At 43.6% G+C, this 14,295-nt stretch overlaps 1 protein-coding gene across 1 annotated transcript in view; it reads right to left on the bottom strand.

Moving 5' to 3' along the window:
- Positions 1-14,295, bottom strand: part of ttn.1 (titin, tandem duplicate 1) — a 171,663-nt gene that overhangs the window by 56,054 nt on the left and 101,314 nt on the right. Inside the window, exons 135-157 of the mRNA XM_071341458.1 lie at positions 12,790-12,938; positions 12,541-12,691; positions 12,061-12,342; positions 11,478-11,780; positions 10,930-11,232; positions 10,508-10,789; positions 10,022-10,321; positions 9,487-9,789; positions 9,073-9,381; positions 8,678-8,962; positions 8,164-8,463; positions 7,527-7,820; positions 4,364-7,333; positions 3,925-4,236; positions 3,437-3,721; positions 2,997-3,296; positions 2,458-2,868; positions 2,046-2,321; positions 1,637-1,936; positions 1,237-1,539; positions 845-1,144; positions 444-731; positions 33-335 (exon numbers count right to left, since the gene is read on the bottom strand). Of these exons, the coding sequence (XP_071197559.1) occupies positions 33-335; positions 444-731; positions 845-1,144; positions 1,237-1,539; positions 1,637-1,936; positions 2,046-2,321; positions 2,458-2,868; positions 2,997-3,296; positions 3,437-3,721; positions 3,925-4,236; positions 4,364-7,333; positions 7,527-7,820; positions 8,164-8,463; positions 8,678-8,962; positions 9,073-9,381; positions 9,487-9,789; positions 10,022-10,321; positions 10,508-10,789; positions 10,930-11,232; positions 11,478-11,780; positions 12,061-12,342; positions 12,541-12,691; positions 12,790-12,938 (9,309 nt within the window). The remainder of the gene's footprint in view (positions 1-32; positions 336-443; positions 732-844; positions 1,145-1,236; positions 1,540-1,636; positions 1,937-2,045; positions 2,322-2,457; positions 2,869-2,996; positions 3,297-3,436; positions 3,722-3,924; positions 4,237-4,363; positions 7,334-7,526; positions 7,821-8,163; positions 8,464-8,677; positions 8,963-9,072; positions 9,382-9,486; positions 9,790-10,021; positions 10,322-10,507; positions 10,790-10,929; positions 11,233-11,477; positions 11,781-12,060; positions 12,343-12,540; positions 12,692-12,789; positions 12,939-14,295) is intronic.

The following is a 14,295-nucleotide window of genomic DNA, read 5'->3' as shown; positions in this document are numbered from 1 at the left end:
AAGTATATGAAAAAAGTAAATAGAAATCTTACTGAATGGATTCCTGGCATAGACGGGATCAGTCAAGATGGCTTCTCCAACCCCAAATCTATTCTCTGCGCGGACGCGGAACTGGTACTCTCGTCCCTCAATCAGTTTCTTTGTGGTGAGTTCAAACACATCACCCTGAATATGGGCTGCGACCTGAGCCCATTCAGCTCTACTGGTCTCACGTTTGTCAACAATGTAGTTTGTGATGTCCGAGCCTCCATCTGCAATAGGCGCCTCCCAACTAATCTGGACACTATTGGCAAACACGTCACCAAACTTGACAGAGACTGGTGGACCGGGGACATCTAAGAAGAAGAATATGTTTATGTTTCTTGATTATAATAAATGTAATATGTTTCTAGATGAAAAAAACAAATATCTTGAAATATATCTTTGTCTGTCTTTATACTTACCGAAAACCGTTAACTTAATTTCTCCAGTTTTGGATCCACTTGCATTTTCTGCCAAAATAGTATACTCTCCTGTGTGTTCCTTTGTTACTCCAAGAAGCTCTATGCTGAAGAGATGTCTCAACTGGGACATCTTCAACATCTCAGAAGCTCTCAATACTTCCTCTCCCCTCTTCCATGTAACCTTGGGCATCGGTTTTCCAAACACCTCTGCCTCAAGAAGTACATTTGCTCCAGCCTTCACTGGCTTAAGCCTCTTCATTGGGATTCCAATTTCTACTCTTGGTGGCACTGAAATGATAATTGAGACATGGTCAGAAATGCACTAAAATCCAATCAAATCCATGGTATATGCATATATTTGCTTAATTTAGAGGAAACAAATGTCAATGCAATATTCCTACCCTTCTCTGCAGAGACCAGAACTGGGTCTGTGATGTCTGATGCCTGGCTCATGTTGACAGCGGTCTTTGCGATGACTCTGAACTGGTACTCCATGTCTTCCTCCAGTCCCGTTGCAGTGTACTCTTCTCTGGGTACATTCTGACTGCTGGTGTTGCAACGGACCCATTTGTCTCCAGGGAGCCTCAGGGCCTCAACATAATATCCAATGATCTTGCTTCCACCGTCATTCTTTGGTCTAGTCCAGACCAAGTTGACTGCATTCTTGGTAACATCGAGAACCTCTGGTTTGCCTGGTGTGTCTGCAGGAATAAATCAAGTACACAATGTTTGAGGAAGAAGTCGTACGAGTTATGTATCATAATAGGAAAAAAGGAATTAAAAATACACATACCAACTGGTGTTCTTGCTGTGACAAAGTCAGACTTCTTGCTTGGCTTACTCTGTCCAGCACGATTGATGGCAGATACTCTGAAGTTGTATTCCAAGCCCTCAATAAGGCCTGCACAGGGATATTCCGTTGATCTGACAACTGAGTCGTTAGCCTTGACCCAAAGGAGGCTGTTCCTCTCTTTGCGTTCAATGTAGAAGCCAGTAATAGGGCTGCCACCATCGCTCTCAGGTCTGTCCCAGGCTACAAACATACAGTCCTTGTTGACCTTGGTGATGTGGCAGTTTAAAGGCTCACTGGGCACATCTATTGATAAAATAAATCAAATAAAAACAAGTTTTAGATTAAGTGAACGATACAACAATACAACAGAGTTTTATTAGATTTTTTGTGTGAAACCCACCGAAGGGGAATTTGGCAATCATCCTGTCCGATGTAAGGGGGTCTGAGATTCCAAAGCGATTCTCTGAACGGACACGGAAGATGTATTCCTTTCCAGGGATGAGCTTTCCCAGTCTGCAGCCAGTCTTGCCACAGGACGATACAGCGTTTACCCAGTCGCCTCTGATCACGTCACACTTCTCCACTACGTAGTTTGTAATCTGGCTTCCGCCATCTTCAATTGGTGCTTTCCAAGAGAGTGTGCAGGCATCAGCGTCAATGTCACTGATCTCAAATGGAGGCTCAGGCGCTCCGGGGATATCTGAAACATTAATATACAGTCATTATCAGCATTCACATCTAACACAATTTTCATTCGAATAGTTTGAAAATAGAACCGACTAATTATTTTATGCAATTAAGATACAAACCTCTGATGATGATTTTAATATGCTGATCTACTTTAGCACAGCTGTTCTCAGCAACCAAACTGTATAGTCCACTGTCGGTTCTGGACACGTCTTTGATGATGAGCACACACATGTTTGCAGATTTGTGCACAGCAAGACGACTAGAGGAAACAACATTGTCATCTCCTCGCATCCATGTGCAGGTTGGTGCTGGCTTTCCAGACACAAGAGCTTCCACTCTGAGTTTAGCTCCTGCTTTGGCAGACACAGCCTCCGCCATCATAATCTTGGGTTCCACTGAAAACCAAATAAAAAGGAATTTTTTGTTAACTTGATTTGATGAAAAATAATCCCTCATCACACACAAAAATCACAATTCTATTATGTGTGGATATGTTGTGAATAACATTGGTTGCAAAAAAAGAAAACTTACGCATCTGTTCCTTGATCTCATAAGCGTCCCTAGTTTCAGTGTACGAACTGCGACCCATGATATTTCTTGCAGCCACCCGGAATCTGTACTTCATACCCTCCTTGAGTCCACTAACTGAAAGGGTTAAATTTTTAACAGTTGTGTATGCCATCCATTGTGGTTCTGGCTTCTCTTCCGCTGGTTCTTCCACAACCACAGGTGCAGGTACAGGTTCCGGAGGAGGAGCAGCTTCCTCTCCTTCTACTCGTTCTGCTGGTTCTGGTTCTGGTTTGGGTGGGATGAGCCCCATGTATTCAACTATATAACCATCTATCTTAGCTCCTCCATCACCCAATGGTTTCAGCCATCCCAGAAGTGCACTGTTCTTTGTAATTTCCAATACATCAATCTTCGGGCATGGTTCAGGTTTGCCTGGGAAGAAGAAAACCAGCAAAAAGTTGTCAAAATTCAGGCTTAAATGATTGAAGGCTAGGCTTCTAGAGCATCTAATGAATGGTTCTTAGATCATTAATGAAACGGTCAAACAAAAGGGTACTTACTGACAGGATCAGATGCCATGTAGGACTTTGGCGAGACCTTCGCAACTCCAGGACCATATTCATTCACAGCCGTGACTCTAAAGAAATACTCTGTGCCTGAAACAAGTTTCTTGACGTTGGTTTCAGTCTGTTCAATATTGTTTGCGACTGGTCCCCAGGTCTTGCGGTCGATTTCACGCTTCTCAATAATGTAATGAGTGACTGCACTGCCACCATCGTTCTCAGGGGGTGACCATGCCAGTTTGGCGGACGTCTGTTTAATATCTGTGGCATCCAGACCCACTACAGGCCCTGGGGTATCTGTTGAGGGGAAAAACATGTAATCACATTGACATGTTTATGTAGTACAACATATTATAAGATTATGGGCAGATATTCAAACTGCAAGCAGCAATAGAGCAATGCAGTAGTTCTGAGATGAGCGAAAACACACTACTTACCCAGTACTTTGACATTGACAAACACTGCCTTCTCCCCAGCTGGGCTGGACAGGGTCAGGGAGTATTTGCCTGAATCATCCCGTGTACTTTCAGGGATAACCAGGAAGGTCATCGTGTCAATGATGTCCACATGGCCCTTCCTGACAACGTTATCGACACCCATTCTTCTCCAGGAGACTTTGGGAGCTGGTCTTCCCTTGATGGTTGCCACCAGTCTTATGGGACATCCGGCCCTGACTGTCAGACCCTCCTTCAGACTAGCATCCATGTCAATTTCAGGTGCCTCTGTTGGTCGAAGAAGGTGTAGATAGATGTATTAGTGTGATGATACACTAATGATCTTTCACACAATGTAATTAAACTGAAATATGCCACATTAAACAAACTGTAGTACTATTTACTATTCACTGACTAAGTCGCTCGGGATAAGCCCATCTGCTAAATTACAAAAATGTGAATGTAAAATGTAAATGTATTTTAGGACTCACCAAGGATATCCTTGGGTTGCACAGGCATCGTAAGATCCGCCGTTAAGCTCATACCGCATTGATTTTGAGCAGAAACGCGGAATTCATACCATTCATGATCATCCAGACTGGAGACAGTGAATCCACATACAATTAGCTGGGCTGCGACATTACACCTCTTCCATGCCGCATCCTTGTTTCCCTTGATCCTCATTTCCACCACATAACCAATGATAGGAGCTCCACCATCAGAAACAGGCTTTGTCCACTTCAGTGCTACTGAGGTCCTTGTACTGTCACCAACCTTCAGATTTGTTGGAGGGGCTGGGACATCTGAAAATGTCAAAACGAAATAAACAAACTGCATATTAACACAGATACTTTGGATATGCAAAGGCTAAAGCAAAACCATTGTGAATGTATGATTTTATAATATTTAGAACTGCTGTACTATACATACCAAGAGAATCTCTGGCGGCGAGTGATCTTGAGGGTTTGCTTGGTTCACCAAGTCCTATTTCATTCTCAGCCCTGACGCGGAACTGATATTCATGATCACGCAGCAAACCAGTCACAGTCAGTTGGGTCGAATCAATGGAATGCTTTGTGCAAGGAGACCATCGTACTCCGAATTCTTCCTTTTTCTCCAGAATGTAACCAGAGATTTTCTTTCCACCGTTATTCTCAGGAGGGTTCCATGTAACGGTCATCTCCTCCTTGGAGATCTTGATAACTTCTGGTGCTTCTGGAATGCCAGGTTTACTGAATTCGGTCCTTGCCACAATAGGTGCGCTCTCCACTGCAGGACCTGCCCCCATCTTGTTTTCTGCACGCACCCTGAATATATATTCATTTCCTTCTACAAGGCGGGTTACTTTAGCAGAGTTGGTGATCACAGCAGAAGAATGTATGGACCACACCATTCTCTTCTTCTCACACTTTTCTATGATGTAGTTATAAATTTCACATCCACCATCATCTTCTGGCATATCCCATGTCAACATGCACCTATCCACTGTAACACCATTTACAACTAGGTTGCTGATAGGACCAGGTCTATCAAGCACACACACATTCGCCCATCCAGTGGCTGTTCCAGCACTATTGGTAGCAGTGATGTTATATTTTCCAGTATCTCCACGTCTTGAGTTTGTCAACAGGAATTTAGAGAATTCTACACCGGCTTCTATTTGGAGCCTTGGGCTCTTGGTGATGTCCCCTGTGTCGTTCTCCTTTGTCCACTTTACTTCCGGAGCTGGTTTTCCCTTGACATCAGCTTCAATCGGAATGGCGTCACCGGCATTAACCACTAGAGTCCATTGCAACTTCATCTTGATCTCTGGCACCACTAACTGTTCTTTAACCTCAACCTCAGCAGTTGTCACCCAGTTGCTCTCACCTCCTTCATTCTTTGTCTGTACCCTGAACTGGTAAATTTCGTTTTCAATGCACTTGTCTGCCATGAAGTAAGTTTCCTTAATCGCACCCTTGTGCAGTCTCTCCCATTCTTCTGCCACTTTAGGTTTCTTTTCAACATGGTAGCCCAGGTTACGGCTGCCACCATCATAGTCTGGTCTCTTCCATTTCAGGAAGACGAATGTCTTGCCGATCTCAGAGATAATGAAGTCAATAGGGTCACCAGGCTTCTCAATGGGATCAACAGCAAGGATGGCTGTTTTGGTCTCTGTTGAAGGTCCAGCACCAATTTTGTTCTCTGCACTCACACGGAAGAAGTATTCACAACCCTCATGGAGTGGTGCCTTCATAAGGCGTTTGGTGCAATCATTTGATACCACTGTCCAATTCCTTTGACTAGGTTGACGGCTCTCAATAATGTACTGTGTTATTTCAGTTCCTCCATTATCCTCTGGGTTCTCCCAGGAAACCATGCAGGATTCTTTTGTCACGTAAGTGGTCTTCAGATTCTGACAGACGCCTGGAGTGTCAAGCACATTCACAATAATGGTAGCCTGTGCTTGACCACTGCTGTTTTTAGCAAGGATAGCATACTTTCCGTAATCTTGCCTTACTGCATCTGAAATCACCAGCTCAACCAGAGGGTAGTTGTTGTTCATCTCAGTACGCCTGTCTATGCCTAGAATCTTGGCATCCTTAGACCAAGTGATATCAGGATCTGGTCTACCTTTAACTCTAGTAACAAGGTTGATACTCTGTCCCACCCTAACTGTCAGAAGGTCACGGCAAGCAACATCAACTGTCAGCTCTGGGGGAACCAGAATGTCCTTGGCAAGGACTGTTTCTGAGAGTTCTGTAGGTTTTCCATCTCCAATAATATTGGAAGCGCTAATGCGGAACCTGTATTCCATGCCCTCAGTAAGTCCCATTGCTCTAAATGCGCACATCGGGATGAGATCCTTATGAACTTTCTCCCATTTGGTGCTGGCTGATTTCTGACATTCAACTATATAACCTAAGATGGGGCTGCCTCCATCTCTTGTTGGCTTGGTCCACACCAAGTCAGCATATGACTTGCTCCAGTCCCTCAGTTTAGGGTTTAATGGGGGTCCTGGCTTAGTAATAGGACGAGTGCACTTCACTGGATCTGATACAGGAGAGGGCTCGCTGACACCAGCAACGTTCTCAGCAAAGATTCTGAACTCGTAGCTGTTGTTCTCGAACAGACCTGATGCTCTGTATCGGAGATCCAATACAGGTGTCTTGTTGACGCGGATCCATTTCCCTGTCATTTCTCTGCGCTCTACTACATAGCCACTGACTGGACTGCCACCATCAAATTCGGGCAGAGTCCATTCTATGGTCACAGCATTCTCTGTGATATCAGAGCAGGTTGGCTGGCCTGGAGGGCCAGGTGGATCAAACATATGTTTGGCAATAGTGGGAGGACTCTCAAGTCCAGCACCAATGCCCACCTTGTTTTCTGCACGGACACGCAGAATATATTCACGACCTTTCTCCAATCGAGAAATTTTAGCCTTTGTACCAGTGCATCCTGAGCACACAACTGACCATGGTTCCCAAGCCTTTTTGGTATCCTTCTTTTCAACAATATAACACGTCAAAGGAGTGCCACCGTCATCTTTAGGTGGTCTCCAGTTGATGACCATGTGGTCAGGGGTAACTTCAAGGATGTTGATCGGGCCAATGGGGGCACCTGGGACATCGAGCACAGTGACGTGCAGAGCAACAGTCTTGCTTCCAGCAGAGTTTGCCACGGTGAGGAGATACTCTCCAGTGTCACCTCTGACACATCCAGTGATGGTGAGAGATGTGTTCATGCCCTCAGTGTCAATCTTGACATTGTCCTTTGTTGCCAGTTCCTTTCCGTCACTCACCCACTTGGCTGTGGGAGTAGGAATTCCTTTCATGACTGCTGGGAGTACGATAGTGCTTCCAGCCTTGACAATCAAACCCTCAATAAGCTTCACATCCACTGAAATAGTTGGTGGCACTGAAAAAGAAAACATAAGGTATCAATGTTAGACTTTGAGGCATGTGGGCTGTCATCATTTACTTTAGATTTGATCATTGGTGAAGGATTAAGTTTCCCCCTTAATATGTAAGCGCTTTGGGTGTCTAGAAAAGCACTTTATAAATCAAATAATTCATTTATTTATTATTATTATTGATCAAAGAAGTCTTACAGAGTTTCTCCTGGCAGGTTACAGGGACACTGGTGTCTGGACGGCTCACGCCAACAGCATTCTGGGACTTCACACGGAACCTGTATGTCTTTCCCTCCTCCAGTCCAGTGACATGGCTATGAGGATTGGTGACAGTCTTGAAGGTGACCCAGTCTTTTCCCTCTCCCTCCTGGTGCTCAACGATGAATCCAGTGATCTCACTTCCTCCGTCGCGGTCTGGCCAATCCCATTGGAGCCAGACTTCAGTCTTGTCTACGTCGATGTGATGTAGATTCTTTGGTGGACCAGGTGGATCTGAAAGTCATTCAATTTTGAAAATCAAACGATGAATAGTAATAGATGGTTGATAAACATTTGGGAAATTGTCACCGAAGTGTTCAAAAACATATAGAATATAACTTTATTATCCATCTGAGGATGGCAAATATTTTTCTACCGTCCTCCGATTGGCAATAACATTCTAATCTATTTTATCCCTTACAGAAAAACACATGATTTCACATGTGGAAAATCATATGATATCACGTGAAATTTCTCATGTGAAGTCATGTGAAAACAATTGTTTTTGGAACACTTCCGTAAGGGTATTACATTCTATTCCATTCTTGTTATCATCAGTCTTGTTATCATTACTCACAAAGAGGATCAACAGCCTTGATCGGCGTCTTAGTCATGATGTAGGAACCTCTGCCAAACTGGTTCTCAGCAGCAACACGGAACAGATACTGGATGCCTTCCATAAGATACAGAGCCATCAGACTAGGCTTCTTGTTTGATGCAGCGACGGGCACCCATTTCTCAGCCGCCACGTCTTTCTTTTCCACAACGTAGTGAGAGATGACAGCCCCTCCATCATCCTCAGGAACCTTCCAGGTCAGGTAGGCTGACTCACTGGTGATCTCAGAGATTTTCAGATCCCGAGGAGGTCCGGGTTTATCTAGATAAACATGCAAATATTAATCAATTAATCAACACAACATGTTCCTTTTTTACTTATTTAAATAAATGATATGTCCCAACAAACAAGCCGAAAATCAACAGCAGTACATTGCATTTTGTGTTAACTATGCATAATTCGAGCAACTATTTGTTGGGATTTTTCTCAAATAAACAAACTTCTTATTAATTGTTCTCAGTTAAATGTAACATACCTAAGGTGAGCACTGTGCATGTAGCGGACTTCTTTCCAGCTGCATTTTCAATAGTGAGTGTGTATTTGCCGCTGTCTGAGCGGACACAGTTGAGCATAACAAGTTTGCTGCCAGTGGCAGTGGCAGCAATGGTACAACGATCTGCGGGAACCTCTTCTCCGTTCTTCTGCCATACTACAGTGGGAGGTGGCATGCCCTTGATCACTGAACTGAGAGTAATATTAGTTCCTACCATCGCAAGATGGTCACGGGACATATTGGCATCAAGCAGCAACTCTGGTTTCTCTGTATAGGGATACAACAAAATATATTATTGTACAAGTTGTACATAGAATTATTGATGATCATTTCCACATTGATATAAAGTTAATAATAAATAAAGATGAACTACTTACCCAGTCTGTCATGTACTTTCACTGTTTGCTTACAAGGGGCAGGCTCAGAGGGTCCAGCAGCATTCACAGTGAAGACCCTGATGTTGTACTCTGCTCCGTCTTCCAGGCCCTTTAGAACATAGTTGCATTCTGGACATTCTTCAGGAGTCACATTGCCCTGTGACCATTCTACTGCACCAACCTTCTGGTACTCAACAAGGTAACCAAAGATTTTGCCTTTGCCATCATGGCGAGGTAGCTGCCATTTCAGGCTTACGGTATCCTTGGTCTTGTCGATTGCCTCTGGCAGTACAGGGGGGCTGGGAGGAACTATACAGAGAGAAAATGCATCAGTTACCAATCCTAACTTCATATCAATCATTTACAATAGACCAAATAGCTTATTAGGCTTTTTAAAATAGTTAATAGACTTACCAATTGGATCTTTGGCGAGAATTGTGTTTGATGGGGGACTAGGGTCACCAGTGCCGATTTCATTCTCTGCCATAACCCGGAATTGATATTGACAGCCTTCAATAAGGTCAAGCACCCTGAACTGAGTAGTTGGATAGAGGGGTTCTCTGGTGGCACGAGACCATCTCTTTGCAGCTGGCTCCTTCTTCTCCAAAATGTAGTTAGTGATGGGTTTGCCGCCATCACGAGGTCTGCTCCAAAGCACAAGGCAGTTGTCAGCATACACCTCCCTCACGTTGGGCATCTCTGGTGCCTCAGGCACTCCTGTAAAACACAGGATAACAAGTCACATTAGGAACAGCAACAATGGCACTCAAGTGGACAAAAAATAAGTAAATAATGGTTTTGTCCCAAATGGGACCCTATTCCCTGTATAGTGCATTACTTTTAGCCAAGGCCCATAGGGCTCTGGTCAAAAGTAGTGCACTATATAGGGAATAAGGTGCCATTTGAGACACAACCTAAATAATTTCAATCTATTGCAGTGATTACGTACTGAAGAGATCTTTGGCTCTCATCTCCTCTGAATCCAGTGGGTCACTGATTCCGTACATGTTCTCAGCACAGATTCTCATGATGTACTCTTTTCCCTCAATCAACCTGGGGATTTTGCACGTCAACTTCGTCGAAGCAGATGTTACATTCCTCCAGATGTCACTATTGATGTCTCTCTGGTCAATGATGTAGTTGGACACGTCCACTCCGCCAGAATCAATAGGAGGTTTCCAAGAGATCACCATAAACTCTCTGTGAACTTCATCAAAGATGACTGGACCAACTGGTTGTGTTGGGCGATCTGGATAGGAAACCATAATGTGTTGGTCACTTTGGTTCATAATTTATGATAATGGTTTGGTCACTTTGGTTCAAAACTTTAACTTTGGTTCATCTACATTAGATTTTTTTTTTTTTACATAAATTAAACAAATAATATTAGAGGCCATTGATGTGAGATTTTCAGCTTGACTGAGTAACAACTTACCTACAACGGTCACATTGCAAATGCCCTTTCGAGAGCCGGTGCTGTTTTCAACCAGCACGCAGTATCTGCCGCTGTGCTCGCGCTTGGCTTTCATAAGGCCTAAAGTCATGGTGGTCAGTGAGTTTTTGAACTTGATGTGCTGATCTGCTTTCAGCTCTTCGTCATCTCTGTACCACATGATAGATGGAGAGGGCTTTCCGGTGTAGCGACCCTGGAGAGCCATGCTCTCTCCAACACGGATGATGATCTTGTCACGGAAGTCAAGCTCAATGGTTGGGGGTTCTGAAAAAGGACATTCAATATCATTACTATATTTCAAGATAAGATTTAAATTCAAAACATCCTCTGTTTTCGGTAATCTACAATCAAGTTTAATCAAAGTGATTTGGTAGAATCAAAGTAGAAAACGGCGACCATCTCACCAAGTTCATCTTTGCAGGTGATTGGTTTGGTGCAGAACGATGGCTTGCTGGGCCCAATTTCATTCACAGCGCTAACTCTGAACTCATAGGTGTCCCCATCTCTCAGACCGTCATAGGTGAATCTCCTCTCCATCAGTTTCTCCTTGGTCAGACGTGTGAACTTGTCCTTGCCGATCATACGGGCCTCCAGGATGTACTTGGTGACTTCTGACCCTCCGTCAGACACAGGAGGTTTCCATGTTAAGCTGATATAGTCTCTATGAACTGCTGTTACTTCAAGGTCCTCTGGGCGGTCTGGAACGGCTGGGTAACACAACACAATAGATTAGTCATCACATCACATTTTTTAAATGTCATAATAAGAAAGGACTTTTTTTTTAAACATTTATTTTTTAAAGGAGTGGGGCAGTTAGGAGAGAGTGCTGAAAGAACCCATACGGGCAGTGGTACAATGTACTGTACATGTGCTTGAGAGGCAGCGGGTTATACTGCTTGACCACCCCAGGCCAAGAAAAAGTAATCTAGTTATGTATGTAGACCAGACTTACTGATGGGATCCTTTATGATGATTTCGCATGCGGTGTTAACGAAAGGTCCAACTCCAATGGAGTTCTCAGCTGCGATTCTAAAGAAGTAAGCTTTTCCGTTCTGCAGTCCGTGGGCCACAGCAGTGTGTCTGGTGACTGTGTAGGACAGGGCAGTCCAGGCCTTCCTCTCCACATCGCGTTTCTCAATGATGTAGTTGGTGATGGCAGAACCACCATCATCCTCAGGACAAAACCAGTTCAGCTTGCAGGAGTCGCTAGTAAGGTTCTCTGCGGTGAAGGGTACGCCAACTGGACCAGGGACATCTGAGGAAGAACATGAAAGATTGTGAGACTTCTGTTCTATTTGTGGTAACATGCATGGTTGTTATTGAGCTGCTACAGGGACAGCAGAGAACAAATAAAAATAAGTTGTGTACAAGAGATAATAACTTGTGTACACAAGATTGTTTCTCCACATTACAATCTAATTAAAGTATCTCAACTTGAGTATCACACACACTTCTTTATGTGTCGTCCTGGTTCTGCATGTGTATGAGTTCCTATCTTATTTATTGATTCTTTCCTGTAATTTCTACACACTTACCCAGGACATCAACAATGATAGATCTCTTCTTTTCTCCTCCTGAGTTAGCAGCAGTCAGAGTATAGACTCCTTGGTGTCTTCTGGTGCAGGGCTTGATGACCAGCGATGAGCTGATAGCGGTGGTCTCAACTGCACTTTCTGGTGGTAGAGCACCGTCATCACGGCTCCATGTGATCTTTGGAGCAGGCTGGCCAGACACAAAGGCCAGGATGCGGATCACACCACCGGCATGGACTACCATCCTTTCCTTCACTGTGGCATCAAGGTCAACCTCAGGAGCAACTGTGATAGGCATAAAAACATAATATTATCATTCCATTTATCCCAAACAGATCAACTAGATCACAATTTCAGGGAGCAGATGAAGAATTTAAAACCATGATATTATCATATGTGGATATAAACAGGTCAATAAAGAAAAGCTCTCCTAAAACAAGAGATCATAATTTCAAGAAGGAGAAATTTAAGAAGTTAACTCACTTGTTCTGTCTTCAACCTTAATAGCGTCTGGGACTTCACCGGGTTCGCTGGGGCCTGCAGCATTCAATGCTGTCACTCTAAACTTGTAGAATCCACCGGTCTTCAATCCAGTAATGACCAACTTGGTGCTTCTGTGCTCCTTGTCTTCAGCCTGAAACAAAAACATATGTTATGTAAAACTTGTGCACATACAGGTTACCTTATTGGGGAAAAAAACATTCAAATTACAAAAACAATCATTATACTTACTTTAACCCATTTGTCTGTTCCATCCTCTGAGTATTCAACAATGTATCCCGTGATCTTAGATCCACCATCCTTCAGAGGTGGGATCCAGACTAGATCCACTGATGACTTGGTCCAGTCTGTGACCTTTGGTGTTGGAGGTCCAGGGACGGCTACACAATAAAATTCAAACCATGTTTAAAACACTGAAATATGGTTGAAAAATCTGTGCAATAAGCTATCAAAAACAAAAAAACTACAAGTAGGCATTGGTCTGAAGCCGAAAAAGGAAGGACATTCACATGAGCACCACCCATCCACCCATGCTCAACCAAGGTCTTCCAGCACACAGCTTTGAACTACTACAGTAGATATGTTGGTCTATTGTTCTTCAGAAAATGGCTGAACCTCAAACCGAACACTTCAAACCCACTGGGCACAGAATTATTTTATTTTTATATATTAACTTTATTTAACTAGGCAAGTGTAACGGCTGTCATATTCATCCTCCTCCTCGGACGAGGAGAGGCGAGACGGATCGGACCAATACGCAGAGTGGTTAGTGTTCATAATGATTTATTATAACGAAAACTGAACACTGAAATACAAAACAAATAAAGGAAGTGCAGAAACCTATACAGTACCATGTGGTGAAAACACTAACACGGAAACAAACACCCACAAAACACATGTGAAACCCCGGCTGCCTTAGTATGATTCTCAATCAGGGACAACGATTGACAGCTGCCTCTGATTGAGAATCATACCAGGCCGAACACAAAATCCCAACATAGAAAATCACACATAGACAAACCCACCCAACTCACGCCCTGACCAACTAAATAAATACAAGACAAAGGAAAACAGGTCAGGAACGTGACAGCAAGTCAGTTAAGAACAAATTCTTATTTACAATGACGGCCTACCTCAGGCCAATTGTGCACCACCCTATGGGACTCCCAGTCACAACTGGACGTGATGCAGCCTGGATTTGAACCAGCACTCGATCACTTGACATGCTCGTTCATGAGTCAATCAAGTACGTTTAAAAAATAGTCTGAATAAGTCAACATAAATCAAGAAATCTTAAAACATCTACAATTATTTGCAGAGCTGGTCTTAGTCGCACATCTAGCAAAGGACTGTAGTGCTTGAAGGGGTGTTATTTCTGATGTTTCATAATGGACACGAAAGCTAGCTAGCTAATGGACAAGTTCTCTAGCTAGCTTACCCTGAGCCAGCCACTTTATATGAAACGAAATTGCAGCTAACCACGGCTAGCTAGCAGCAAGCAGTCTACAACAAGCCAAATCAGCTGATGCAATCACTGGCGACTGATAGACTTGCACATATTCTGTGCGGAAGTAGAGAGATGTAATTTTCTTTTTACAACTCTGTTGTCACTCCCTGAGTGCACTGCCCATGTTTCATAGCAAGTCATACTAGCTACTACAAGACCGCTCCCAGGAGAATGTGCACAAATAGATTTTATAATGTGGAATATTGGTAAGTGGCAGTTGGGATGTCGAG

The sequence above is a fragment of the Salvelinus alpinus genome, chromosome 14 (assembly GCF_045679555.1).
Source record: "Salvelinus alpinus chromosome 14, SLU_Salpinus.1, whole genome shotgun sequence".
Classification (NCBI taxonomy): domain Eukaryota; kingdom Metazoa; phylum Chordata; class Actinopteri; order Salmoniformes; family Salmonidae; genus Salvelinus; species Salvelinus alpinus.
The sequence above is the reverse complement of the archived record's forward strand: the minus strand, read 5'-3'. Positions and strand labels throughout refer to the sequence as shown.